At 46.4% G+C, this 25909-nt stretch overlaps 2 protein-coding genes across 11 annotated transcripts in view; one reads left to right on the forward strand and one right to left on the reverse strand.

The window, feature by feature from the left end:
* VRK3 (VRK serine/threonine kinase 3) overlaps window positions 1–6583 on the reverse strand; it is a 36909-nt gene extending 30326 nt beyond the window's left edge. For 3 of the 10 annotated variants that reach the window (XR_011248855.1, XM_069551305.1, XM_069551300.1), the window contains exons 1-3: window positions 6155–6583; window positions 5183–5245; window positions 583–716 (exon numbers count right to left, since the gene is read on the reverse strand). Coding sequence is in view for 7 of the 10 variants with exons in the window: in XM_069551305.1 (XP_069407406.1) it covers window positions 583–715 (133 nt within the window). In the remaining 3 variants the exon portion in view is untranslated. Of the gene's footprint in view, window positions 1–582; window positions 717–832; window positions 920–5182; window positions 5246–6074 lie in introns of all 10 variants that reach the window. The other 7 variants (XR_011248856.1, XM_069551302.1, XM_069551306.1 and 4 more) reach the window with 4 other exon arrangements.
* Window positions 5897–19231, forward strand: ZNF473 (zinc finger protein 473). The gene is made up of 5 exons (XM_069551298.1): window positions 5897–6950; window positions 10645–10848; window positions 12057–12183; window positions 13547–13636; window positions 15006–19231. Exons 3-5 carry the CDS (start codon window positions 12084–12086, stop codon window positions 17063–17065), a joined length of 2250 nt encoding a protein of 749 aa, XP_069407399.1. The 5' UTR covers window positions 5897–6950; window positions 10645–10848; window positions 12057–12083; the 3' UTR covers window positions 17066–19231.
* Window positions 19232–25909: the final 6678 nt, after the last annotated feature.

The raw sequence follows: 25909 nt of genomic DNA on the forward strand, positions 1-25909 counted from the left end.
TGGAGGAGCAGGGACAGCAGGGGTAAGAAAGCTTCTATGACAATACTGGTGTGGGTGAGAGGGACCAGGGTGGTGGGAGGAAGTGGTCCGATTCAGCAGCGATTTTTAAAGGGAGAGCTGACGAGACCAGCTGGAGGGCTGCAGTTGTGGGGTGGGAGAGCAAGAGAACTTGAGGATGACTCTAAGGTCTGAGAAACTGGACAAACTGAGTTGCTGTTACCTTGATGGGGAAAGCTCTGGAAGGGGCAGACGGGGCAGCAGGCCTATCAAAAGGTTGGTTCTGGGTACGTGCAGATGTGTGGGACACCCGATAGATGTCAAGCAGGCAGTCTGACTTATATGGATATAGATTTCAGGGGAGGAGTCCAAGCCGGAGACAGAAATGAGTCAATGTCAAGTTTAGAGCTATGAGTCTGCTAAAGATACCTGAGTAGAGAGAGACTGAGTAGAGAGAGCCTGAGCTCTGGGCTTTAGTATCCACGCGGGGCCAGGCAGGCTGCAAAGGCGTCTGTGGTTCCTAGATGCACGCACATACACACATCGCCCCTCCTCCAGGGAAAAGCACAAAGGCCCGGTTCTTACCTTGGGAGGATGATGCAAACGGTTTGACAAAGGACTGGGACCCCGCATGTTTCTCTGTAGGCAAAGGTTTTCCGCAGTAGGGGCAGAACTTGAACGTTGCTTCAATACCTCTGCCACAGTCTGGACAGATCATGCTAGAAAACAGAATGGCGGGGGGACAGGAAGCTGAAAAACGTAATCTATTGCTGTCGAGTAGTCACCTGAGTTCCTCATGGTGACAAGAATGCAGAAGGAAGAAAACTTATCATACCTGGAATACCCTCTCAGAAAGTAGCCTTTTTTTCTTTCTGGCCACACCCTGTGGCATGCTGGATCTTAGTTCCCTGACTGGGGCTCCCTGCAGTGGAAGCACAGCATCATAACAATTGGACCACCAGGGAATTCCCACAAAATGGCCACTTCTAAAATGAGTTCCTGCCCCCTGTGTCCAGTCTCTCCCTAAGGGCCCAGGGCAGGTACAAAGCAGAACAAACGCAGAGTGAAACTACAGAGCTCACAAAAGGTACAGGAATGCCTTGAGGTCAATAAAAGTTGGGCAGGAGAACTGCTCCAATCATGGAAGCATTGAGGGTCTTCAACTGTAATTGTGATGCTCATCTCTTGAACCACGTGATGGGGATGGGAGAGACGGTGAGTGCTCACCAGATAGCCACATACTCCCCCTGCAATTCCCAGGGTTCCTTACAGTGAGATTGGGGCCACATGACTAGTTCTTGCCAATGGGGTGTGAGCAGAAGTCATCTTCTGGCCAAGGTAGTTAGGGGCCCCAGTAGCTCCTCTGCCAGCCGTCCTCTGCAGGGATGGCCCTCAGGAGGCAGGGGCACGAGATGAAGGCAGCTGCCTGGTCCACACTGCAAGCCCGTGACTGGCAAATAAACTCTCCTTATGCAAACCACCAGGATTTCAGGGTTTATTCATTACTGCAGCACAGCCCACCACATCCTGACTCTTAGTCAGATAATGGATGTTCACTATGATACCCTCTAAGCCTTGTGTATTTCTGGAGTATTTCCTAATACTTTAAACAAAAATCAAAGCCAAAATCACACACACAGCTTGTGACAAATGAGGACACAGCAGGTATATTCACTAGCTTGGGCAGCCACAGCTCACTCCCACAGACTAGATGGTTTAGACGACAGGAATGTATTTTCTCACACTTTGGAGGCCAGAAGCCTGACATCAAGGTGTCAGCGTTTGGTTTCTTTGGAGGCCTCTCTCCTTGGCGTGCTGATGGCCACCTTCTCACTTTGTCCTCTTGTGCTTGTCCCTCTGTCTGCGTTCTAATCTCCTCCTCTTATAAGGATACCAATCATATTGGATTAGGGCCTATCTTAGTCTGTTTAAATGGCTATAATCAATATTATAATGATATAATAATAATAATAAATATAATAAATATTGCAGACATGGGACTTCCCTGGTGGTCCAGTGGTTAAGAATCTGCCTTGCAATGAAGGCGACGTGGGTTTGATCCCTGGTTGGGGAACTAAGATCCCACAGGCCATGGAGCAACAAAGCTTGAGCACTGCAACTAGTGAGCCTGTGAGTCACAACTAGAGAATCTGCATGCCTCAGCTAAGACCCAACACTGCCAACAAAACTAAACAAAACAAAAAAGCCCACAGCCTGGGTGGCTTACAGACAATAGAAACGTACTTCTCACAGTTCTAGAGACTGGGAAGCCCAACATCAAGGCACCACTGTGGTTGGGTCCTGATAAAGGCCCTCTCCTGGGCTAGACTGACAACTTCACCCTGTCCTTATATGGAGGAAGGGGCTGGGCAGCTCTCTGGGTCTCTTATAAGGGCATTAATTCCATTTATGAGAGCTCCACCTTCACCAGGACTTCCCTGGTGGCTCAGATGGTAAAGCGTCTGCCTACAATGCAGGAGACCCAGGTTCGATCCCTGGGGTGCGAAGATCCTCTGGAGAAGGAAATGGCAACCCCAGTACTCTTGCCTGGAAAATCCCATGGACAGAGGAGCGTGGTAGGCTACAGTCCATGGGGTCCCAAAAGAGTCGGACATGACTGAGCGACTTCACTTTCACTTTCCACCTTCATGACCTAACTACCTCCCAAAGGCCCCACTTCCTAAAACCATCACATTGGGCATTTCAACATATGAACTTCGGGAGGACACAAACATTTAGCCCATAGCAGGCCCACCCTAAAGACCTCATTTTAATTACCACTTTAAAGGCCCTATTTACAAATATAGACACATTCTGAAATACTCAGGTTGAGGGTTTCCATGAACGAATTTTCGTGGGACACAACTCAGGTCATGAGAGCAGGATGAAACTAGTTCATAACAGAAGTAGAGAAACTCAACAGGGATAACAGTACAACAGACATTTTCAATGAATATATTTTAAACAGCAAAAGGAAAAAAAGCAAAATTATTTCATTTGTTCTTAGTGTACAGTCCCGGTTATTAGCTGGGATATCAAAATCAAAGTCAAAATAAACTTTTGCTCATAACTTCATTTAACCTTGCAAGACAAAGGTTGTTTTTCATTACTTTTATTTATCTTTGACAAACAACAACTGTCTATATTTAAAGTGTAAAACTTGTGTGTATAAGTATATGCCTGTGTGTGCTCAGTTGTGTCCAACTCTTTGTGAATCCATAGACTGCAGCCCGCTAGGCTCCTTTCCCCATGGGATTTCCCAGGCAAGAATACTGGAGTGGGTTGCCATCTCCTCCTCCAGGGGATCTTCCCCACCCAGGGATTGAACCCACCCACCCCAGGGACTGAACCTGTGTCTCTTGGGTCTCCTGCACTGACAGGGAAATTTTGACCCACTGAGCTATCAGAGAGGCCTATCTATCTATCTATCTATCTATCTATCTATATATATAAAACAAAAGTGGGTGGTCACTGAGGATCTGTGAGAACTCGAACTTTCTGTGACTGCTGCCTAACCCAAGGACACAGTGTTTTGAAACATCTGCTACCTGGCATCTTGTGTGTCAGGGTTGTTTCCCCTGTAACCAAATACCCATTTTGGATCCCAACTAATTCTTGCTTAACAAGCACCCTTACTTCTTGCCAGCTCCAATTGTAATTCTTGATAAACAACTCATGTAACTAACTGTGGCCTTGCAGTTTTTGCCTTTAGAAGCCTCCTCCACTTGTAGTCCAACAGAACACAATTCAAGTTGCTTCTTTGTATTATTTTATCGAAACACGAATATATGTATACCTTTTAAAAATAAAAGTGTTCATTGAATTTTTCACAACATTGTTTCTGTCTTACATTTTGTGTTTTTTTGGCAGCCAGGCACATGGGATCTTAGTTCCCCAATAAGGAACTGAACCTGCACCCCCTGCACTGGAAGGTGAACTCTTAACCACCTGACCACGAGGGAAGTCCTGATGCATTTATTAGGACGTTCTCAAGTGCTTCCTGAATCTGGGTCTCCTGGGCTGCAGTCCTAACAAACCTCAGATAAATGCCTATTTTAATCAGGTCCCCATTTCTGAAATTTTGGTTAACAGTATACATTATGAAACAATTACCATAATAAAACTAATTCACATATCCACCACCTCTCATAATTCCAACTTGTGTGTATGTGTGTGTGTGGTGAGGAAACTTGGGATCTACTCTCTTGGCAAATTTCAAGGATACACCCACATTATTACTTATTATAGTTTCCATGTTATACATTAGGTCTCCAGAATTTAATCATCTTACAATAGGAAGTCTGCACCCTCTGATCAATATCCCTTTTCCCCCACAGCTTCTGGTAAGCACTATTCCACTCTGTTATCATGAGTTTGACACTTCTTTTTAAATTCCACATATATGTGGGATCATGTGCCTGGCTCAATCCAATTAAAACATTTTCCTTTATTCACTTTAAAGGCTGGTCTCTGTTGCAGCTGCAAAGAGGGGAGTCCTTACAGTCCCAGGCTTTAGGCCCAGGCTGCCTGGATTTGAATTCCAGATGTGCTCTTTGCTGGACATGTTACTTACCCTCTCTGTGCCTCAGTCTTCTCAATGGTGAAATGGGGCTTTTAACAGTTCCTATTTGACAGAGTGGCTTCCTGGGTGGCTCAGTGGTAAAGAATTTGCCTGCCAATGCAGGAGATGCATGAGATGTGGGTTTGTTCCCAGAGTCGGGAGTATCCCTGGAGGAAATGGTAACCCGCTCCAGCATTCTTGCCTGGAAAATTCCATGGACAGAGGAGCGTGGCAGGTTGAAATCCATGGGATTGCAAAGAGTCAGACACAACTGAGCCTGCTCACATTTGAAAATGGTTGGAGGCATAAGTGGAATACATTTTTATCAACTGCAAAGAACAGCAAAGTCCTTTATGTTACTGGTTATCATCTTCCATTTGTTAATATTTCTATTCTTCCCTTTTCTCTTTCTATATCTTAAGCTCTGAGCCTCTCAGATCTCTCTAGTTCCTCTTGGGGCAGACTCATGAAACTCCAGTGTCTGCCCTTGAAACCACTGCCATGCCCATGATAACTTTCCTCCTGGGAATGAAGTCTGAGAGAAGCAACACACAAGAGATGGAGCAGGAACAGGCTGCTGGTGGGGAATAGGCTTTCAGAGGCATGTGCCCGAGGGGATGGTACCTTTACGGGGTCACGATCTGGCCCTCAGATTCACTGGGCTGGAAACTCCATCTTAACTGTGTCCTGTAAATGAATAAACGTGGAGAGGCTGACTCAGGCTTGCTGTACATGGGAGTAAAAAATAATGACTGATGTTTATTGAGAATTGGCTATGCAACCAACACATGCTATCTTCATTCATTTATTCAATGATTATTCACTGAACTCCTACAGCAGCAAAGGAAATCAACAGCTCCTGACCTGACAAAGCTCCTTCTAGTGGGGGAATACAAGCTTAATAAACAAATAAGCAAGTAACTTAAAAAAGTCACACGAGGAAAGAGCTATAGTAAACTCTCAATAAATATGTATAGAAGAAAAGAATCCGAGGGCTGGAAGTCACCATTTTAATGTCATCTGGCTAGCTCAGGACTCAAAACCAAGGCTCCAGCACTCGTCAGTCTTTATCATTCATTCATACATTTTCTTTATTGACTTGTTCAATATTTACTGAACATATGGAGTGTGTTAAGTATTGTATTCCTCCTGGCAGGTCCTGAAACGCAGCACAGCAAAAGAGCTAATGGCTAGACTCCACCTTACGGCAGGAGGAATAACAGTGAAATGATTTGCCTCGGCCCCGCCCTCCGGAGGGACCACGGATGACGTAGTACCAAGGCGGGGCTTCCGTCACACTCTCCATTAGCTTTGCCCGTCTCCGTTGTATCCACGCCCACCACCAAGACTGGACAGCGGCAGGTGACAGGTTATCTCGGAGGCCAGAAGATTCTCTCATCCTGACCCGCGATCCCCACTCCCGAGGGCTCAGTCTCCCACATAGGGTCGCGCTGACGTCACAGGCACCACGACCGAACTGTGGCTAGGCCCCTACTCCGCCTCGTCTTCCCCTCACCTCTGGATTTGGCGAGCTGAGTGGGCAGACAGATATTTGCAGCCAGACTCTCTTGACCCTCCAGAGGAACTGGGACTCACCTTCTCAGTTGCCCTGCGGAAACTTCCGCTAGGGCGGGAGGCGCTGCGCGCGCATCCTCTCGCCAGGAGGACTGCGCCTGCGCAGCCTATGCCGACTTCCCGACTGCCTGTGGGCTGTGCCTGCCTGGGAACTCCATTTCCCAGGAACCTTTGCGGCAGGCCAGTCCGGTGACTCAAGGCTAGGGGATGGATTATTCCCTCATCGCCCAACCCTATTCCACCTTTAGTAGAACGCTTTCTGTTTCTACTGCGCATGTGCCAACATAGGGCCAATCGTAACGCGGGATGGACTCCGATGCATTTTCTCGCCAATCAGAGGTCACAGTCTGATTTCTCCCGCCTCAACTCCGCCCCTTACCATCGCGCGTCTTCTCAGGAATTGTTTCCTCCTCATGTGTTTACATGGCGACACTCTGTCTGTCTCCTTCAGAAATGGAAAACCCTCTGAGTCTTCTCGAAAAGGCAGACGAATGATTTGGTTGCCCATCAAAAACTTGTCTACAATACCCAAATGCCATCTGGGGCCGATTGTTTTTCTAGTCTATTTCCCAGCGTGCTCGGCGGGCCCGCTAAAGACAAGGAAGCTGGTGGAGATGGGAAGACAAGAGGAGGCCTCCGCACAGTCTTCTGGGAAACAGTCCTGGCTCTGGCTCAGAGGCTCCTGGGTGAAGCAGTCGTGAAGATATTCGCCCGGCACCGGAAGTGTGTATGAGTAGGCGCTTGTGAGAGCAGTCGCGTCTCCGCCTCTCGCTTGGCTGGCGTCGTGTCTGTTAATCCGGTGGCCTGCATTCTCGAGGTGAGGATATACCGGGGCTGGGCTCACTGAGAACTCTGGAGCCTTGTGGGCAAGGTCCTTCCCGAGGGGTGACGGAATGCTTCTGGGGCAATTTCGGTTCTGGGCGCGTCGCCTTGGGCTGTGGTTATCTAGGTGGATCCTCGAACGCTGGTTCGGAGTAAAGGATCAGGATCTTGCTAACGTGCTTCCCTGGTAGCACAGTTGGTAAAGAATACGCTTACAGTGCAGGAGACCCAGGTTCGATCCCTGGGTGGGGAAGATCGCCTGGAGAAGGTAATGGCAACCCACTCCAGTCTTCTTGCCTGGAAAGTCACATGGACAGAGAAGCCTAGGAAGCTTCAGTCCTTGGGGTCGCCAAAAGTCGGACGCGACTAAACCACCACCACATCTTGCTAAAGTGCTTTCCAACGCTAACCGGCCGCCCTGAGAGGAACGATTCTATTTCATTTTATTCGGATGATGAAACTGAGACAGAAGGAGGAGGTGAGTTGCCTGAAGTCGTTGGCAGAGCTGGGTAGGATCTTGGGGGAATGAATGAATGGGAGTTCTTTAGGAATTCAAGATATTTACCATTCGTTTGAGCGCTGTCTGTGAGCCAGGTGCTGTTCTCACATTTTCTCTTGTAATCTCCGCAGCAGCTACTCCGTCATCAGAATTTTCTAGATTTTAGAAAGTTAATAGTGTGTGTATTTCATAATTGGGGCTTCCCAGGCGGCTCAAGGCTTCCCAGTGAGTGGTTCAGCGGTAAAGAATCCGCCTGCCAATTCAGGAGACGTAGGAGACGCGAGTTCTATCCCTGGGTTGGGAAGATCCCCTGGAGGAGGGCATGGCAACCCACTGCGGTATTCTTGCTTGGGGAATCTCATGGACAGAGGAGCCTGGCAGGCTACAGTCCCTAGGGTTGCAGAGTCAGACTCGACTGAGCACGGGGGCACGCAGGTGGATCGGTGGTGAAGAACCCGCCTGCCGATGCAGGAGATGCGAATTTAATCCCTGGGTGGGGAAGGAGGAAGAAATGACAACCCGTTCCAGTGTTCTTTCCTGGGAAACCCCATGGGCAGAGAAGCCTGGTGGACTACAGTCCATCGAGTCGCAAACCAAACAACAGTATTTCATAATTAGGCCACACCCCCAGTGATATCTGGGGCAATTCTTGGAAATTGAATATTTCTGCTGGAAAAGGCTTTAATCACACTGAAGGAGAATAAAGACTATGCATAGCCTGTGACTATTTGGGTTCAGTTTGACTACCAATTTATGAATGAAGTTCTGGTTCTAAGCCTTTTGTTTTTAGAATTGTAGATAAGAGATTGTGGGTTGGTTTTTTTTCTGCTTCATTTTGTACATGTAGCAAGTGACACACAAAAAGGGTGAATGATGTGGCCGTGGTCCCACACCAGGAAGAGGCAGGACTTTCTGGCTCCAGGGCCTAAGACTTTCCAGTCTGGTAATGATTTGCCTTAAGTTACTATGACAGAGTGGGTGACCTCAGGGCTTCAGTTTCTTCCCTCCCAGGTCTAAGAGTTTATGAGATGTGGACAGAATGGGATTTGGAAACTGTCCATAGAGTTATCAAATTCAGATATCTGAGGGCCAGGCAGATAAGGAAATGAAAAGTCCGGGTGAGGACTGTCCGGCCTCTGAGAGGGATCATCCCATCTAAGGGGTGGAGAGCTATAAATGGCTTCCAACAAACTATCTCTGTGGGAATGCAGACCCCATATGGCCAAATCCTAGGATTTTTCAGAAACTGGAAGTTGAATTTTTAGGTGAAATCTCCCAGCTTTTGAGTTTGGGATTACATAGAAGAATTTTCTGTCAAAGCATTCTGTGCCAGGGCTTTCCTTGTGTCTCACTGGTAAAGAATCTGCCTGCTAATGTAGGCGACCCGGGTTCAATTCCTGGTCTGGGAAGAGCTCACATGCCATGAAGTGGCTGAGTCTGTGTGCCACAACTACTACTGAGCCTGCCCTCTAGAGTCTGAGCCAAAACTGCTGAGGCCTGCATGCCCTAGAGCCTGTTCTCCATAACAAGGGAAGCCAGCTCAATGAGAAGCCTGCACACCACAGCACAGAGTAGACCTTGCTTGCCATAACTAGAAAAAAGCCTGCACAGCGATGAAGACCCAGTGCAACCAAAAATAAAAATTTTTAAAGAAAAACAAACCAAACATTCTATGCCAACTCAGTCCAGATAAGACATCTGTGGATCAGACATAGAACAGACCTGTGATTGCCAGTTGGGAAGGGGGCTGAGGGAGGGATGGATTGGGAGTTTGGGATTAGCAGATGCAAACTACTATATATAAGATGGATAAGAAGATCCTACTGTATAGCACAGGGAACTATACTCAGTATCCTATAATAATGGAAAAATATGAAAAAGAGTATACATATATACATATAACTGAATCACTGCTGTATACCAGAAACTAACACAACATAGTAAATTAATTATACTTAAAAATTTTTTTTTAATCTGTGGATTGACTTATACTCACAAGTCAAGTCTTAACCTCTTTGTGAGGAAAATCCTTGTTGCGTAAAACATTAGCTCTTATTATAGGCCTGAGGTTTCTGTGGTGGCTCAGCGGTAAAGAATCTGCCTGAGATGCAGGAGACCCAGGTTTGATCCCTGGGTCGGGAAGATCCGCTGGAGAAGGGCACGGCAACCCACTCCAGTATTCTTGCCTGGAGAATCCCATGGACAGAGGAGCCTGGCAGGTGACAGTCCATGGGGTCGAAAAGAGTTGCACATGGCTGTGCGACTTGCACTTCACGTCACTTCTTAGGCCTATCACATTCCATTATCTGCGGTCACAAAATCTAGAAAGCTCTGAAAACCAAATATTTTTTCCATGAATTTGATGCCTGAACCTGACTAGAAATGCTATAATTTATTACTTTTAATTATCCTGGCTAGAGTGGATATTTTTACCTCCGCTCTGCGAATATTGAAGTGTTCAGTTATGAAATGCTCCCCTTATTCCTCTCCCCTCCCCCTGGTACTGGGATTTTAATGAACTACACCATATTTGGTGGATTACCTTTTTATAATCTGAAAATTGCTGAATTTAAAGCATACTTGGCCCAGAAGCTTAAGAATTACGGACCCATGGTGTTGCTTCATGGTGTGGAATGCTTTCAACACCTGTAGACATATGCCACTTAGGAAGCACAGAGAGGCCACGCCAGTGTACCGTGTTTTGCCTATTATGAGTTGAGAGTGACCCAGTGGGCAGTGACCATATTTTTTTTTTTAAGTGAAGTAAATAGAATGGTAAACATCCTAGTCCACCCTACTTGTAAGATGAAGTATTGTTTCACGAAGCTTTTGTTCAGTTATGTACGCAAATGAGAAGTCATAGTATATATTATCTGTGTTACTGTGGGTCATGGTTAAAAACAAAAGTTGAAGAAATCATGCTGTTGTAGAAATAACAACAGTCTTGGAGGCTTGCCTGAACTCTAGTCTTAGAGATGATAAAAGTCCCTACTGTGTGCCAGGCACTGTGCCCACAGTGGTGAGCAAGACAGAAGGTTCCAGCAAGGTGAGAGATCTGAATGTCCACATTCTCCCACGTGGGTATTTACAGACTGTACTTAACCCTGACAAGTGCTAAGGAGGGTTGTGTAGGCTCTGAAGCACTGGGGCTGGGTGCTTTTAGTAAATAGAATTGTTGTGATTCCTGCAGGGAGACGCACGTCCTCACACCTCCTGCTTCTGGATGTTTTGGGAGCTCCTCCAGCATGGCCACAGAGTCAGCCCTAGGAGGAAGGCACACTTTCTCCCAGTTTCCTAGTCCTTTCTGCTGCCCTGCCAGCCAGGATTGTGGAGGGGAAGGAGGGGAAACTTAAATGAGGAACTGGTTGTTGGGTCTCCATCAGCTACGACTGAGGTGAGTCAAGTGTCCCTCTCATGCCAACCTGTCATACCCAGAGGCTACACATCTGGCCTGCCTTGTTCCAGCTCTCTGTTTTATGCCCCTCTCACCCACCCCCAATTAGTCTCAAAGGAAAGCTCTCACACTGTCACTGTCCTGCCCAGTATCCTTCCAGAAATCCTTATTGCCCCCTGGATAAAATCTAGGTTTCTCAGCCCATCCCTACATGGCTTGAGTCCTGCCCTCCTCTTTCCTCTTCTTCTGTTTCCCTCACACAAGCTGTACTACTCCCTTCTTGGCCTTGTGTGAAAATGTTACCCCATACTTTCCAGCTTCCTGCCTTTGATCAGGCTTCTCCCTCTGCTAGAATATACTGCAGCCACTATCTCCAGCTGGTAAATCTTCCACAGCCTTCAAGACTCAGTTTATTCTCCCCACCTTTCCTGGGCAGCATTAGCTCTTCCCTGTTCTGGTCTCCCAGGTCACCCCTGCCTCCTCCACTGTAACACAGATCCACCAGCTTGGGGTGTCTCTGCCCATATCTGTCAGTCCCATCAGACTCTGCACTCCACAGGGACAGGTACTAATTGGGACTCATCTCTGGGTCCCTAGGAACATTACTGGTCTGGCATACAGAAAGCCTTGAGGTGTTTGTTGAATGAATGAATGAAAATGGAAATGAAACAGAAACAGACTCACAGACATAGAGAACCAGCTTGTGGTTGCAGAGAGGGGAGGGGGTTGGGGAGGGATGGACTGGGAGTTTGGGATGAGCAGAGGCAAACTGTAGAATGGGTAAACAAGGTCCTACTGTATAACTCAGGGAACTATTCAATGTCTTGTGATAAACTGTAATGGAAAAGAATATGAAAAAGAATGTATATACAACTGAATCACTTTTCTGTACAGGAGAAAATAACACATTGTAAATGAACTATGCTTGAATTTTTAAAATAAAATTTTTTTTAAACTTAAAATCTTGAACACTGAAAAAAGCAAAAGTCAAGGTAGGTGGATGTTAGGCTGAGGCAGACCTGCCTCTGTGACCTTGAGGGGATAGCATGTCTCCTTTTCTAGACTCCTTGTCCTTGCCTAGAAAATATGGGGTCTCACATCTGAAGCTTCTCACAAGATGATTTTTGCCAGAGGCCTGGCATGTGGCTGATGAGGGTACTGAGGTGAGCCATCGGCCCCTCCCTGACCCCAGTCCCGCTGCATTCCAGAAAATTGCCACCCTCGACGACATAGCCATGGACTTCACCTTGGAGAACTGGGAACAGCTGGGGCAGGGGCAGGGAGACCTGTTCTGGGACACGGCGCTGGACAACTACCAGAACCTCTTCCTGCTGAGTGAGTGCCACCCCTGCCCTGGGAGTCATCGCCCTGCTCAGGGATCACCCATGGCTCTCTGGCACTTATGGGGTGATCTCCTGGCTCCTGAGCGCCTCAGATCACTGTGCTTAGTTGCCTGATTCTGCAACATCAGTAGTGCCTGGTGACCTTTTTGATTGTCACCACTTGGGAGGAATGGAGGGTGTACTCCTAGAATCCAGTTGGTGGAGCCTGGGGTGCTGCCACACATTCCAGAATTTCAGGGATTATCCAACCCCAAATGTCAGTACTGCCTGGGAAGAGAAACCTATGCTTGCCCTCTAGCTCCATCAGCACTTTCCTTTTCCTCAAAGTAGATGAATTCCTCCAGCTGACACTTCAGGGGCTTTGCTGCTTTAAGACGAACTGCGACCCCTTGACCACTCCCTACCTCTCCCCTGCCTGGCTTGCTCACTGCTCATTTTATGGTCTGTCTCCCTCTGCCGGAGTGGGAGCCTCCTGTGGGCAGGAACTCGTGCTGCTCCCTGGTGGAGCCCCTATGTCTGGGACAAACAGTACTTGCTTTGGGGGCTCAATGAATAGAAGAGGGAGCAGCAGGAGTCAGTGTGTTAGGAACTAGGTCTTATGCCAGGCCAGCACTTAGAATGCTCTCCTCTAGTCCTCTAGATACTCATCTGTGTGTATTTATTAGCAGTGTATTCCTTTCCTATGGCTGCTTTTACAGATGCCACAAGTGTGGCTGAAAACAACATACCCTGACTCTGACTGTTCTGGAGATGGGTCTGACTGGGCTAAAATCTGGGCATGGGCATAGTTGGTTCCTTCTGGGGGCCGTTGGGGAGAATCTCTTTCCTTGTCCTCTTTCAGCTAAAAGCCAAATGAAACCTACTTGTTGTGCTCTTGGCTTCTCATCTTTGAAGTCAGCAATGGCTGTCTTCCTGCTGTAGCATGCATCCCCTGGGATTACAACTCTGTTCCCGCCCTTGAGGAAGTTTGCAGAGGGTAGGAAACAGGACTGGTCTTTGGGATCCCCAACACACTCTCATCAGGGGGCCTGTCTTATGGAGGCCTCTGGTGTGTCCAGTCCATGGGAGAATGTGTGAATCATGGATGACTGAGGAGGTACATGACTCTCCCTGGCAACTCTCTTTTATCTCTCAAGAGCTGTTACAGATGCTTTGTGTCCCCAGCCCTGGTGGTCACATCTCTGATCACCCTGGATTGTGACTGGGTCCCTCTCCTCCACTGGGCCAGGAGCCCTGCAGAGCTGGATCAGGTGCTGAATAATCATCAGGACAGCCAGGAAGTTCCTGCTCAGCAGCCCGATGGCCCCCCATGTTGATGTCATCTGGTTGGTGACAATGCCTTTCTCTCCCTACAGATCCCCCCAGACCCAACTTGACCTTCCATCTGGATGGTGGGGAAAAGCTGGAGGCCCTGGCGAAAGAAAGCCCAGAGTCAACAGACGCTGGTGAGTGGGCAGCCAGGGCCCCCTCAGGGGAGGGTGGAGGGAGCTCATGGGATGTGGTCCTTGGTGGGCCCTCTGTCTTTAAGACCTCCATCCTGCCCAGTAGGTCTGCTGGAACATCTCCACCCCCTGCCTCTCGGCTTCACTCTGCCACGCACTGGCTTCAGGTTAGGGAGCCTTGTCCTGCATACCGTATATCCGTGTATCTCTTTGTTCAGCATGTGGCTATTCTGGTGCCCTTCCTCTGTCCCCTCTGCATCCTTCCAGACTCAGCAGGGCTCAGCATTCCATTCTCTGAGTCAGTCTCTCCTCCTTTCTGTCTTGTGCCCCCTGAGCACTGTGGATCTCCTGGTCTACCTATTTCACCTGCCTTCAGGCAGGCCCATCCTTCCTTCCTGGCCCAGCAGATGGCCTGTCTGTTAGTGACTCAAGCCTGGGCCTAAACACTGCTAAGAGCATTCACTCTGCCCTCTCCCAGGGCACAGTTTGTCTGGGGGATCGGTCAGGCAGTCAGGATTCCCGGGTGTGCTGGTTGAGACATCCCTGAAGGGAGAGTCAGGGGCCCTCCCTGGGGTGCCAGCAGCTTTTCTCATTGTTAGACTGTTCACATGAGGAGAAGGGCCCCTGAACCAGAGGCCATGGTGTGGGGGCCGCATGGCTCAGTCTCAGCCTGCACCCTAGCTGTCAGAAGGCAACTCTGTTTTTGGTTCACCTCTCGTGAGCGTGGACCTTCTGTAGCCTCCTGTTGAGCACACAGGTGTTTCACTTGGACACAGGCACCATGGGGTTCCTTTTCTGCCACCTTAACATCCAGGCTGATTCCAAGCTTGTATAGCCACATCCAGATAAGTCCTCCTGTGGTGACAGTGGTATTGCGTTATCTTCATTTATCCTTCTTTTCCACTGAGTACGCTTCTCTAGGAAGTATGCCTTAGCTGATGGGGCTGATGATGGCAAGTACCCCTCTGGAACCTCCATGGCTGCCCAGCACCACCCACAACCCCCCTTTTTCTAAATATCTATTTGACTGTGCTGGGTCTTAGTTGTGTCAAGGTCTCCACTGTAGCACATGGAATCTAGTTCCTTGGTCAGGGATTGAACTGGGGTCTCCTGCCTTGGGAGCATGAGTCTTAGCCACTGGGTCACTAAGCAAGTCCCCCAGCTCCCCCTCCTAACACCTCTTGAAGTCGGCTCTTTTTCCTGTGATGTCAGTACCCACTGGATCACCATGCTGGCCCTGTCTCCTTCATTCCCTTCCCAGTCAGGACTGACTCAGGATGCATCACCTGTTCTTTTTGTTTGCTCTTAGCCTGCAGCTCCTGTCTTTAACTCCCAAGAAACAGGAGACATTTGCACTTGCCCTCTCTTTCAGGCATAGCTGAGACTTCTCCTCTGCCTCAGGACTTCATGGAAGAAGGACTCTTCCAGGAGATTACTGAGACTTTTTCCAAGGATGATCTCTGGAACTCCCATTTGGGAGAAGCCTCTATAGGCCAAAGCTGGTTAGATAGTTTTCTAGGAGATTCAGAAAGTCTTCTGAGGTCTGATATTACCAGTCTGGAGAAATGCAAAAGCTACCAACTCAAGAGCCATGAACTCAAGATAGACCTCAGTCCCGAGTCCCACCTTTCCCCAGGAGTGGATTCCATGACACCTGATCTCCCTGAAAAGAGCCTGGCACCAGCTGAGTCTCAGGAATGTGGGAATGACTTCGGGTGCTACTCAGACCACAGCCAGCAGGATACCATCCAGGGAGGGGAGAAACCATGTAAGTGCAGTGAGTGTGGGAAGAGCTTCAGCCAGAGTCACCATGTGATCCAGCACTGGATTCTTCACAACAGGGAGCATCCCACTGTGCTTCAAGAGTATGAGAAAGATCTCAGCCAGAGATCCTGCCTTTTCATGCAACCAGTGACTCACACAGGCTACAAATCCTATGTGTGTAACAAGTGCGGGGAAACTTTTAGTCAGAATACACACCTTCTGTGTCATCAGAAAGTTCACACTGAAGACGAACCATGGGAGAGTCAAGATGGTGACTGTCCAGCAGATCACAACTCACAGCCTTTTGAGTGTCATAAACCACACCCAGGTAAAACCTACAATTGTAATGAATGTGGCCAGAGTTTTAGCCAAACCTTTCATCTCTCTGTGCATCAGAAGACCCATACTCAGAAATGCTACGAATGTGCCAAATGCAAGGCAACCTTCAACTCCAACAGATACCTCCTCCAACATCAGAAAATTCATGCTGCAAAAATGACCACTGAGGATCAGAAGTGTGGCAAGGCCTGCAGGCAGAGCTCCTTTCTTGTCCAACAGCAATCTGTTCACACTGCAGAGAAGTCTTATAAGTGTGATGAGTGTGGGAAAACCTTTAGCCATAGCCTGTCCCTAAAGATCCACCAGAGGGCTCACAGTGGAGAGAAGCCTTACAAATGCAATGAATGTGGGAAAGCCTTTTACCGGAACAGTCACCTTAGTGAACACCAGAGGGTTCACACGGGTTACAGGCCCCACAAATGTCACAAATGTGTCAGGAGTTTCAGCCGGCCCTCTCACCTGATTCGACACCTGTCCATGCACACTACAGAAAAGCTCTACAGCTGTGCCAAATGCAAGAAGACCTTCAGCTGCAATGAACACCTTGTTCAGCACCAGAAAATCCATGCTGTGGAAACCCTCTATGGATGTCAGGAGTATGGTGAGCGATTTGTTTGCCACTCAACCCTAACTTGCCACCAGAGCATTCACGCTAGAGAAAAAGGACTCAGTGAGAGCTGGGAGATCCTTTATGAGAAACCCGAGCACAAAGAGCATCCAGGGATCTGTGGGAAGTGCTTTAAGTGTAACAAATGTGAGAAAACCTTCAGCTGCAGAAAATACCTGACTCAGCACGAGTTGATTCACGCCAGGGTGAAGCCCTTTGAGTGTAACCAGTGTGGGAAAGCCTTTGGGCAAAGTTCACAGCTCATCCGGCACCAGAGGATCCACTCTAGATTGAGATCATACAGATGTGGGGACTGTGGGAAGGCCTTTATCTACAGTACCTCCCTCATCAAACATCAATCCCTCCATGGGATTGAGCACCCCTTTAAATGTAACGAATGTGGAAGGATCTTCAGTCAAAGTGCACATCTCTTAGAACATCAGTTAATCCACACTACGAAGAAGCCCTTGAAACCTAACAAGTGTGACAAAGTCTTGGGCCACAGTAACCACCTCATTCAGCATCAGGGAACTCAGGCCGGAAAGAAGCCCTTTGAGCAGAATGAATGTGGGGAAATTATCCAGGAGAGCTTGTGCCTTTCTGAGCACCAGGGAGTTTACACAGATGAGAAGCCCTATACGTGTGGTGACTGTGGGAGAACCTTCAGCCTGGGTGCTCAGCTTGTTTACCACCAGAGAGTTCACACCGGGGAAAAGCCTTAGATTTGTCAGGAATCTGGGAAAGCCTTCCGGCAGGGCTCATGCCTTTCTAAGTATCAGAGAGTTCATACCAGGGAGAAGCTTTATATGTGCGCGAAATGCGGGAAAGCCTTTGCCCAGAAAACAAATCTGATACAGCATGAGACAACTCACACAGGGGAGAAGCCTTATGCTTGTGGTGTGTGTGGGAGAGCCTTTCGCCTTAGGGCCCATCTCAGTCAGCACCAGAGAATTCACACCCAGGAAAAACCATATCGGTGTCAACATTGTCAGAAAGCCTTGTGCCGCTGCTCAGGTCTCAGCCGACAGCAGTGAGTTCACACTCGAAAGTAGCAGGTAGCAATCCTCCCCATGACCCCTGGGTAGCAGCAGGCTCCCAGACATCTGAGAATGTTCCTCTGAGGCCCAAAGTTGAAACCATCCCAGTGTAAGCCCCTCCCTGCCATGGGTAATTAATCTCTCTGGTAATAAAGATTGATTAGAAAATTTGCACACGTTTCATTAAAACAATGAAAACTGGAGCTTTGGAAGTCAGGTAGACTGGACCCTGTTTACTGAGTTCAGTCCGAGTTCTGCCATCTGCCAGGTGATCTACAGAGAGTCATGGAACCTCTCAGGGATTCAGTATCCTCATCTGTAAGATGGGCACAATCCTAGTTACTACCTCAAAAGACTACTGTGAACATAAATAGATGCAAAGCACTTAGAACCAAGTACCTGTCAGATAGTACTCACCAGGTGTGAGCTACAAATATGCATCAGATATAATAGATCCACTCTTTCACATTAAAACAAAGAGATGATTCAGTAGCCCTCTATTTGTATTCAACTGCAGTTACTGTTACTAATATTACTCATGGCTTTAATTTTCAAAGTTTTCCTTCAGTATACCCTTGGCTTAATTGTTTCCAAAATGTCAGCACTTTGTTCTTTATTGAAACAAAAAAAAAGTGTAGCCTTTTCCTTCCCTTCCTCTCAGGTCTGTCCTAGTACTTTTTTAACTAACCCACAAAAAGCCAAGAAGAATCTGTAACATTTAACATCTCACAGAAAGAACTTTCCACTCCTAGCTTCCCAAACCTCTCAAAAGGATCCCTGCACATCCACATGCTACCTCTTCCCATAGTCTCCCATTTCAAATGGTTGGTTAAATGATGAGACCAAATTTGTCACGAAAGTTAAAGCTGTAAATAGCTGGATTCAGTTACGAAAGCTGCAGTGGATATCACTGTCTCCACATGGTTCACATGATCTATGCAGAAGATGTGCTCGGTGCAAAAATAATGATGCACAGAAATGACTTTTGGAATGTTCCTCCTCCATCATTTGTCCAACCTGGCCACTCACAGGCACTTTACTATAGGCTCCAAGTTGGGGAACACCAATACTTTAAAGTGCTGCCCTTGCCGTGAAGCTTCTGGAATCAAAGGGAAATGAATGGCTCATTTCATAGAGGAGCGCTCTTTGTTGCCAGGTGATTCCTTGGAGTTGGGGCCCTTGCATTCACTGCTCACCGTGTCCAGGCCTGTTCTACAACTGAGTCTCACTTCAGGGAACCACGTGACCAGCTCTTTTGACAGCACCGCCTCGGCTCTGAGCTTTTGTGTCCCACTTGCTACATGATCCAGTCACCTGTTTGCTGAAGCACAAACAATCTTATGAAGATACTGGACTCTGGCACTTTTAATATTCTTTCATATTTTTGTTTTTTTAATATAAATTTATTTACTTATGGTGCTAAAAAATGTTCAGGAGTCTATGCTCTGGGCCCCTGGGATATTTAAAACCTTGCACCTTGAGTTGCACTGGTTGGTTTATTGAAAATGAGAACTTAGCGGCTGACCACACCAGTGGGGAGTGTACTGGTTTTCAAGTGGCTGAAAACGTCCAACTTCTCCCTGCCTTTTGTATCTGAGCAAGGGGCCTGATATATACCCAAGGGGTGGGGTAGGGGCAGGAACTCAAATTGCTAAGTGTATTCAAGCAAGAGTTTTGACACCAAAGATAGAGAAGTCAGAGGCCCTGTGGAAAGTTGGCAGCCATTTGTGTGTGTGTGTGTGGTATCTATGTAACTAATAATCTGTGTTCTGTGGACCAGGGTAGAAACGCCTACCCTCACATTTGGGTGTGTGTTCTCTGATTAAAAGTTTTTGAGTTTCTAAGGGTTAATTGGTTTTCTCAGCTCAATGCCACACACCCAGCCAGGGGCTGGGCATGCACAATCACTAACGGTCGAGTGCTCACAGTTCTGGGAGGAGAGGGCTCCTGATGGTGAAAACCATCCCATGATGAGATGGTTAATTCTGTTTTTCCAAAGCCGGGGAGGGTCAAGGACAACTAGGGAGCCACTCATTTTCAGTTGTTCGTCAGCACATCATCAACCAGCAATTTTCCATCCTCGTTAGTTCTGCCTAATCAAGGAGGAAGTATGGACTGCATGTTGTTTATTCTTTTCTAGTTAAAAAGATACAGTTGGGCTCAGGCAAAAGTTGTTGCTAGAATTTAACATTATTTTGCTCTCCTGGTACTTATTTTACTTTCCCTCTCCCCCTTTATCCTCTACTGATGAGAGATACCAGTTTCCCACTCCTGGAAAGGTAGTAAGTCCTCTTTAAAAATAAATCAATTTAAGGTTTGTTTTTTTTAAAGCTGATCTGAAGGAAAATGTATGGCACACATCTACAGCTAAAAAATTGGATGGCAATATATCACTGAGGTTGGGGAACATTCAGCTAAAGCCTTGCCTCCTGCCCATGGATAAACCAGATTATGCTATGGCAACCCGGTTGCCAGATCTGATAACTGTGGGTCAGATCACAGTAACTGTTCATTCCCCTCACTAGTGCTTCATGTTCACTGTGGGTTGGCAGGGGTGGGGCTGTATCTTCTCTATCCACCTGAGAGACCAGTGTCCCCTTTTGAGTCTGTTGATCCCTCTTGGTCACCCCAGTGAGAAAGTAGCTTTAACACTGCCTCACTCCAGGACTCCAAACTCCACACTTTGGGTGGGCATTGCTGTCCATTGAAAATGTGCAAATTTCCATTCATGGCAAGTGATGCTGATTGTTCAATCATAGTTGTGGTTGAAAGTTTTTAAGGACATAGACTGAAACTAGTAGACTCTTCAGACAGGCAGTGGCATCTTAGGAGGATGGAAGTTAGCCATTCTGCATAAACCAAGGAGGTGGCATATGGATACCTAACATTGAGAAGTTACTGGTCTGGGAAAATCATACCTATTAAAAGAAACAGTGGTTTCAAGGAGCTGGGGGAAAAGGGAGTTTTACAAAATGCCCACTTAGTAATGGGCAAAGGATCTGAATATAGATTTCTTCAAAGAAGATGCACAAATGGCCAACAAGCACATGAAAGATGTTGAACATAATTAACAAGATGCAAATCCAAACCACAATGAGATACTACCCACTAGGATGGCTGTAATCCCCCCTAAAAAAGTCATTTCCCTGGTGGTTCAGTGGTTAGGACATGGCACTAACACTGCCCTGGTCTCGGTTCAATCCAGGTTGGGGAACTAAGATCTCAAATGCTGCATTGTGCAGTAAAAAAAAAAAAAAAAAAAAAAGATTATTACATGAAGATTTCCTTTTGTGGGGGCGGGGGGCTTACAGCATTTAATTGCTTGGTTTTGAAACTTACCGGTAGACTTACCTCTCTGTTGGTAAAGAAAGTCCCAACAAGATAGAAACGAATTGTTCTCTTTGTATCAGAAGCTGTATAAAAGCAAATCCCTGCTGAGTCAGAAAACGTCCTTGTTCAGTAAATATCAGCTGTTACAGAGAAACAGAAAAGAACTGATAAACTCACCAGGAAAATAGCATCACAAGGCTTGGGCCATTCCATTCTGGAGAGATTATTTACACCTGGTATGACAAAAAAGTGAAAGTTTTAGTCACTCAGTTCAGTTCAGTCGTTCAGTTGGATACGACTCCTTGCGACCCCATGGACTGCAGCACACCAGGCTTCTCTGTCCATCACCAACTCCTGGAGTTCACTCAAACTCATGTCCACTGAGTCAGTGATGCCATCCAACAATCTCATTCTCTCTCGTCCCCTTCTCCTGCCTTCAATCTTTCCCAGCATCAGGATCTTTTCCAATAAGTCAGCTCTTGGCATCAGGTGGCCTAAGTATTGGAGTTTCAGCTTCAACATCAGTCCTTCCAGTGAATATTCAGGACTGATTTCCTTTAGGATGGACTGGTTTGATCTCTTTGCAGTCCAAGGGACTCTCAAGAGTCTTCTCCAACACCACAGTTCAAAACCATCAATTCTTTGGTGCTCAGCTTCCTTTGAAGTCTAACTCTCACATCCATACATGACTACTGGAAAAACCATAGCCTTGACTAGATGGACCTTAGTCGGCAAAGTAATGTCTCTGCTTTTGAATGTGCTGTCTAGGTTGGTCATAACTTTTCTCCCAAGGAGTAAGCATCTTTTAATTTCATGGCTGCAATCACTGCAAAATCTACAGTGATTTTGGAGCCCCCCAAAATAAAGTCTGACACTGTTTCCACTGTTTCCCCATCTATTTCCCATGAAGTGATGGGACCGGATGCCATGATCTTTGTTTTCTGAATGTTGAGCTTTAAGCCAACTTTTTCACTCTCCTCTTTCACTTTTATCAAGAGGCTTTTTAGTTCTTATTCACTTTCTGTCATAAGGGTGGTGTCATCAGCATATCTGAAATTATTGATGTTTCTCCTGGCAATCTTGATTCCAGCTTGGGCTCCTTCTAGCCCAGTGTTTCTCATGATGTACTCTGCATATATATGTTAAATAAGCAGGGTGACACTATACAGGCTTGACGTACTCCTTTTCCTATTTGGAACCAGTCTGTTGTTCCATGTCCAGTTCTAACTGTTGCTTCCTGACCTGCATACAGATTTCTCAAGAGGCAGGTCAGGTGGTCTGGTATTCCCATCTCTTTCAGAATTTTCCACGGTTTATTGTGATCCACACAGTCAAAGGCTTTGGCGTAGTCAATAAAGGAGAAATGGATGTTTTTCTGGGACTCCCTTGCTTTTTCTATGATCCAATGGATGTTGGCAATTAGATCTCTGGTTCCTCTGCCTTTTCTAAATCCATCTTGAACATCTGGAACTCCACAGTTCACGTACTGTTGAAGCCTGGCTTGGAGAATTTTGAGCATTACTTTGCTAATGTATGAGATGACTGCAATTGTACTGTAGTTTGAGCACCCTTTGACATTGCCTTTCTTTAGCATTGGAATGAAAACTGACCCTTTCCAGTCCTGTGGCCACTGCTGAGTTTTCAAAGTTTGCTGGCATATTGAGTGCAGCACTTTCACAGCATCATCTTTCAGGATTTGAAACAGCTCAGCTGGAATTCCATTTCTCCCACTAGCTTTGTTCGTAGTGGTGCTTCCTAAGGCCCATTTGACTTCGTATTCCAGGATGTCTGGCACTAGGTGAGTGATCACACCATCATGATTATCTGGGTCATGAAGATCTTTTTTATACAATTCTTCTGTGTATTCTTGCTACCTCTTCTTAATATCTTTTGCTTTTGTTAGGTCCATACCATTTCTGCCCTTTATTGAGCCCATCTTCGCATGAAATTTTCCCTTAGTATTTCTAATTTTCTTGAAGAGACCTCTAGTCTTTCCCATCCTATTGTTTTCCTCTATTTCTTTGCACTGATCACTGAGGAAGGCTTTCTTATCTCTCCTTGCTATTCTTTGGAACTCTGCATTCAGATGGGTATATCTTTCCTTTTCTTTTTCTTTGCTTCTTTTCACAGCTATTTGTAAGGCCTCCTCAGACAGCCATTTTCCTTTTTTGCATTTCTTTTTCTTGGGGATGGTCTTGCTCCCTGCCTCCTGTACAATGTCACAAACATCATCCATAGTTCATCAGGCACTCTATCAGATCTAGTCCCTTAAATCTATTTCTCACTTCCACTATATAATCATTCAGTTCAGTCGCTCAGTCGTGTCCAACTCTTTGCAACCCCATGAATCACAGCACACCAGGCCTCCCTGTCCATCACCAACTCCCGGAGTTCACTCAGACTCACGTCCATCGAGTCAGTGATGCCATCCAGCCATCTCATCCTCTGTCGTCCTCTCCTCCTCCTGCCCCCAATCCCTCCCAGCATCAGAGTCTTTTCCAAAAAGTACTGGTACTCCAGTACTGAAGTTTCAGCTTCATCATCATTCCTTCCAAAGACATCCTAGCACTGATCTTCAGAATGGACTGGTTGGATCTCCTTGCAGTCCAAGGGACTCTCAAGAGTCTTCTCCAACACCACAGTTCAAAAGCATCAATTCTTCGGCACTCAGCCTTCTTTACAGTCCAACTCACATCCATACATGACCACTGGAAAAACCATAGCCTTGACTAGATGGACCTTAGTCGGCAAAGCAATGTCTCTGCTTTTGAATATGCTATCTAGGTTGGTCATAACTTTTCTCCCAAGGAGTAAGCGTCTTTTAATTTCATGGCTGCAGTCACCATCTGCAATGATTTTGGAGCCCCCCAAAATAAAGTCTGACACTGTTTCCACTGTTTCCCCATCTATTTCCCATGAAGTGATGGGACCGGATGCCATGATCTTCGTTTTCTGAATGTTGAGCTTTAAGCCAACGTTTTCACTCTCCTCTTTCACTTTCATCAAGAGGCTTTTTAGTTCCTCTTCACTTTCTGCCATAAAGGTAGTATCATCTGCATATCTGAAATTATTGATGTTTCTCCTGGCAATCTTGATTCCAGCTTGTGCTCCTTCCAGCCCAGCGTTTCTCATGATGTACTCTGCATATATATAAGTTAAATAAGCAAGGTGACAATATACAGGCTTGATGTCCTCCTTTTCCTATTTAGAACCAGTCTGTTGTTCCATGTCCTGTTCTAACTGTTGCTTCCTGACCTGCACAGAGGTTTCTAAAGAGGCAGGTCAGGTGGTCTGGTATTCCCATCTCTCTCAGAATTTTCCACAGTTTATTGTGATCCACACAGTCAAAGGCTTTGGTATAGTCAATAAAGCAGAAATAGACATTTTTCTGGAACTCTCTTGCTTTTTTGATGATGCAGCGGATGTTGGCAATTTGATCTCTGGTTCCTCTGCCTTTTCTAAAACCAGCTTGAACATCAGGAAGTTCATGGTTCACATATTGCTGAAGCCTGGCTTGGAGAATTTTGAGCATTACTTTACTAGCATGTGAGATGACTGCAATTGTGCGGTAGTCTGAGCATTCTTTGGCATTGCCTTTCTTTGGGATTGGAATGAAAACTGACCTTTTCCAGTCCTGTGGCCACTGCTGAGTTTTCCAATTTTGTTGGCATATTGAGCGCAGCACTTTCACAGCATCATCTTTCAGGATTTGAAACAGCTCAACTGGAATTCCATCACCTCCACTAGCTTTGTTCACAGTGATGCTTTCTAAGGCCCACTTGACTTCACATTCCAGGATGTCTGGCTCTAGATGAGTGATCACACCATCGTGATTATCTGGGTCGTGAAGATCTTTTTTGTACAGTTCTGTGTATTCTTGCCACCTCTTAATATCTTCTGCTTCTGTTAGGTTCATACCATTTCTGTCCTTTATCGAGCCCATCTTTGCATGAAATGTTCCCTTGGTATAAGGAACTCCCCAGGTCAGTAGGTGCCCAATATGCTACTGGAGATCAGTGGAGAAATAACTCCAGAGAGAATGAAGGGATGGAGCCAAAGCAAAAACAATACCCAGCTGTGGATGTGACTGGTGATATAAGCAACGTCTGATGCTGTAAAAACAATACTGCATATAATCATTAGGGATTTGACTTAGGTCATACTTGAATGGTCTAGTGGTTTTCCCTACTTTCTTCAATTTAAGTCTGAATTTGGCAATAAGGAGTTCATGATCTGAGCCATAGTGCATTCTGTTGGCAAAACTCTATTAGCCTTTGCCCTGCTTCATTCTGTACTCCAAGGCCAAATTTGCCTGTTACTCCAGATGTTTCTTGACTTCCTACTTTTGCATTCCAGTCCCCTATAAAGAAAAGGACATCTTTTGGGGGTGTTAGTTCTAGAAGGTCTTGTAGGTCTTAATAGAACTGCTCAACTTCAGCTTCTTCAGCATTACTTGTTGGGGCATAGACTTGGATTACCATCATATTGAATGATTTGCCTTGGAAACGAACAGAGATCATTCTGTTGTTTTTGAGATTGCATCCAAGTACTGCATTTCAGACTCTTTTGTTAGTCACTCCGCGGTGCCCAACTCTACAACCCCATGGACTGTAGCCCACCAGGTTCCTCTGTCCATAGAATTCTCCAGGCAAGAATACTGAAGAGGGTACTCCCTTCTCCAGAGGATCTTCCCCACATATGGGTCAAATCCAGGTCTCCTGAATTGCAGGAGGATTCTTTACTGTCTGAGCCTCCAGGGAAGTCCCCTTATGATGAAGAGTGAGACAAAAAGTAACACAAGCTTCAGTTTTGTATTATTGACTGTGTGGATCACAATAAACTATGGAAAATTCTGAAAGAGATGGGAATACCAGACCACCTGACCTGCCTCTTTAGAAACCTATATGCAGGTCAGGAAGCAACAGTTAGAACTGGACATGGAACAACAGACTGGTTCCAAATAGGAAATGGAGTACATCAAGGCTGTATATTGTCACCTTGCTTATTTAACTTATATATATGCAGAGTACATCATGAGAAACGCTGGGCTGGAAGGAGCACAAGCTGGAATCAAGATTGCTAGGAGAAATATCAATAATCTCAGATATGCAGATGATACCATCTTTATGGCAGAAAGTTAAGAGGAACTAAAAAGCCTCTTGATGAAAGTGAAAGAGGAGAGTGAAAACGTTGGCTTAA

The sequence above is a fragment of the Ovis canadensis genome, chromosome 14, assembly GCF_042477335.2.
Source record: "Ovis canadensis isolate MfBH-ARS-UI-01 breed Bighorn chromosome 14, ARS-UI_OviCan_v2, whole genome shotgun sequence".
NCBI lineage: Eukaryota > Metazoa > Chordata > Mammalia > Artiodactyla > Bovidae > Ovis > Ovis canadensis.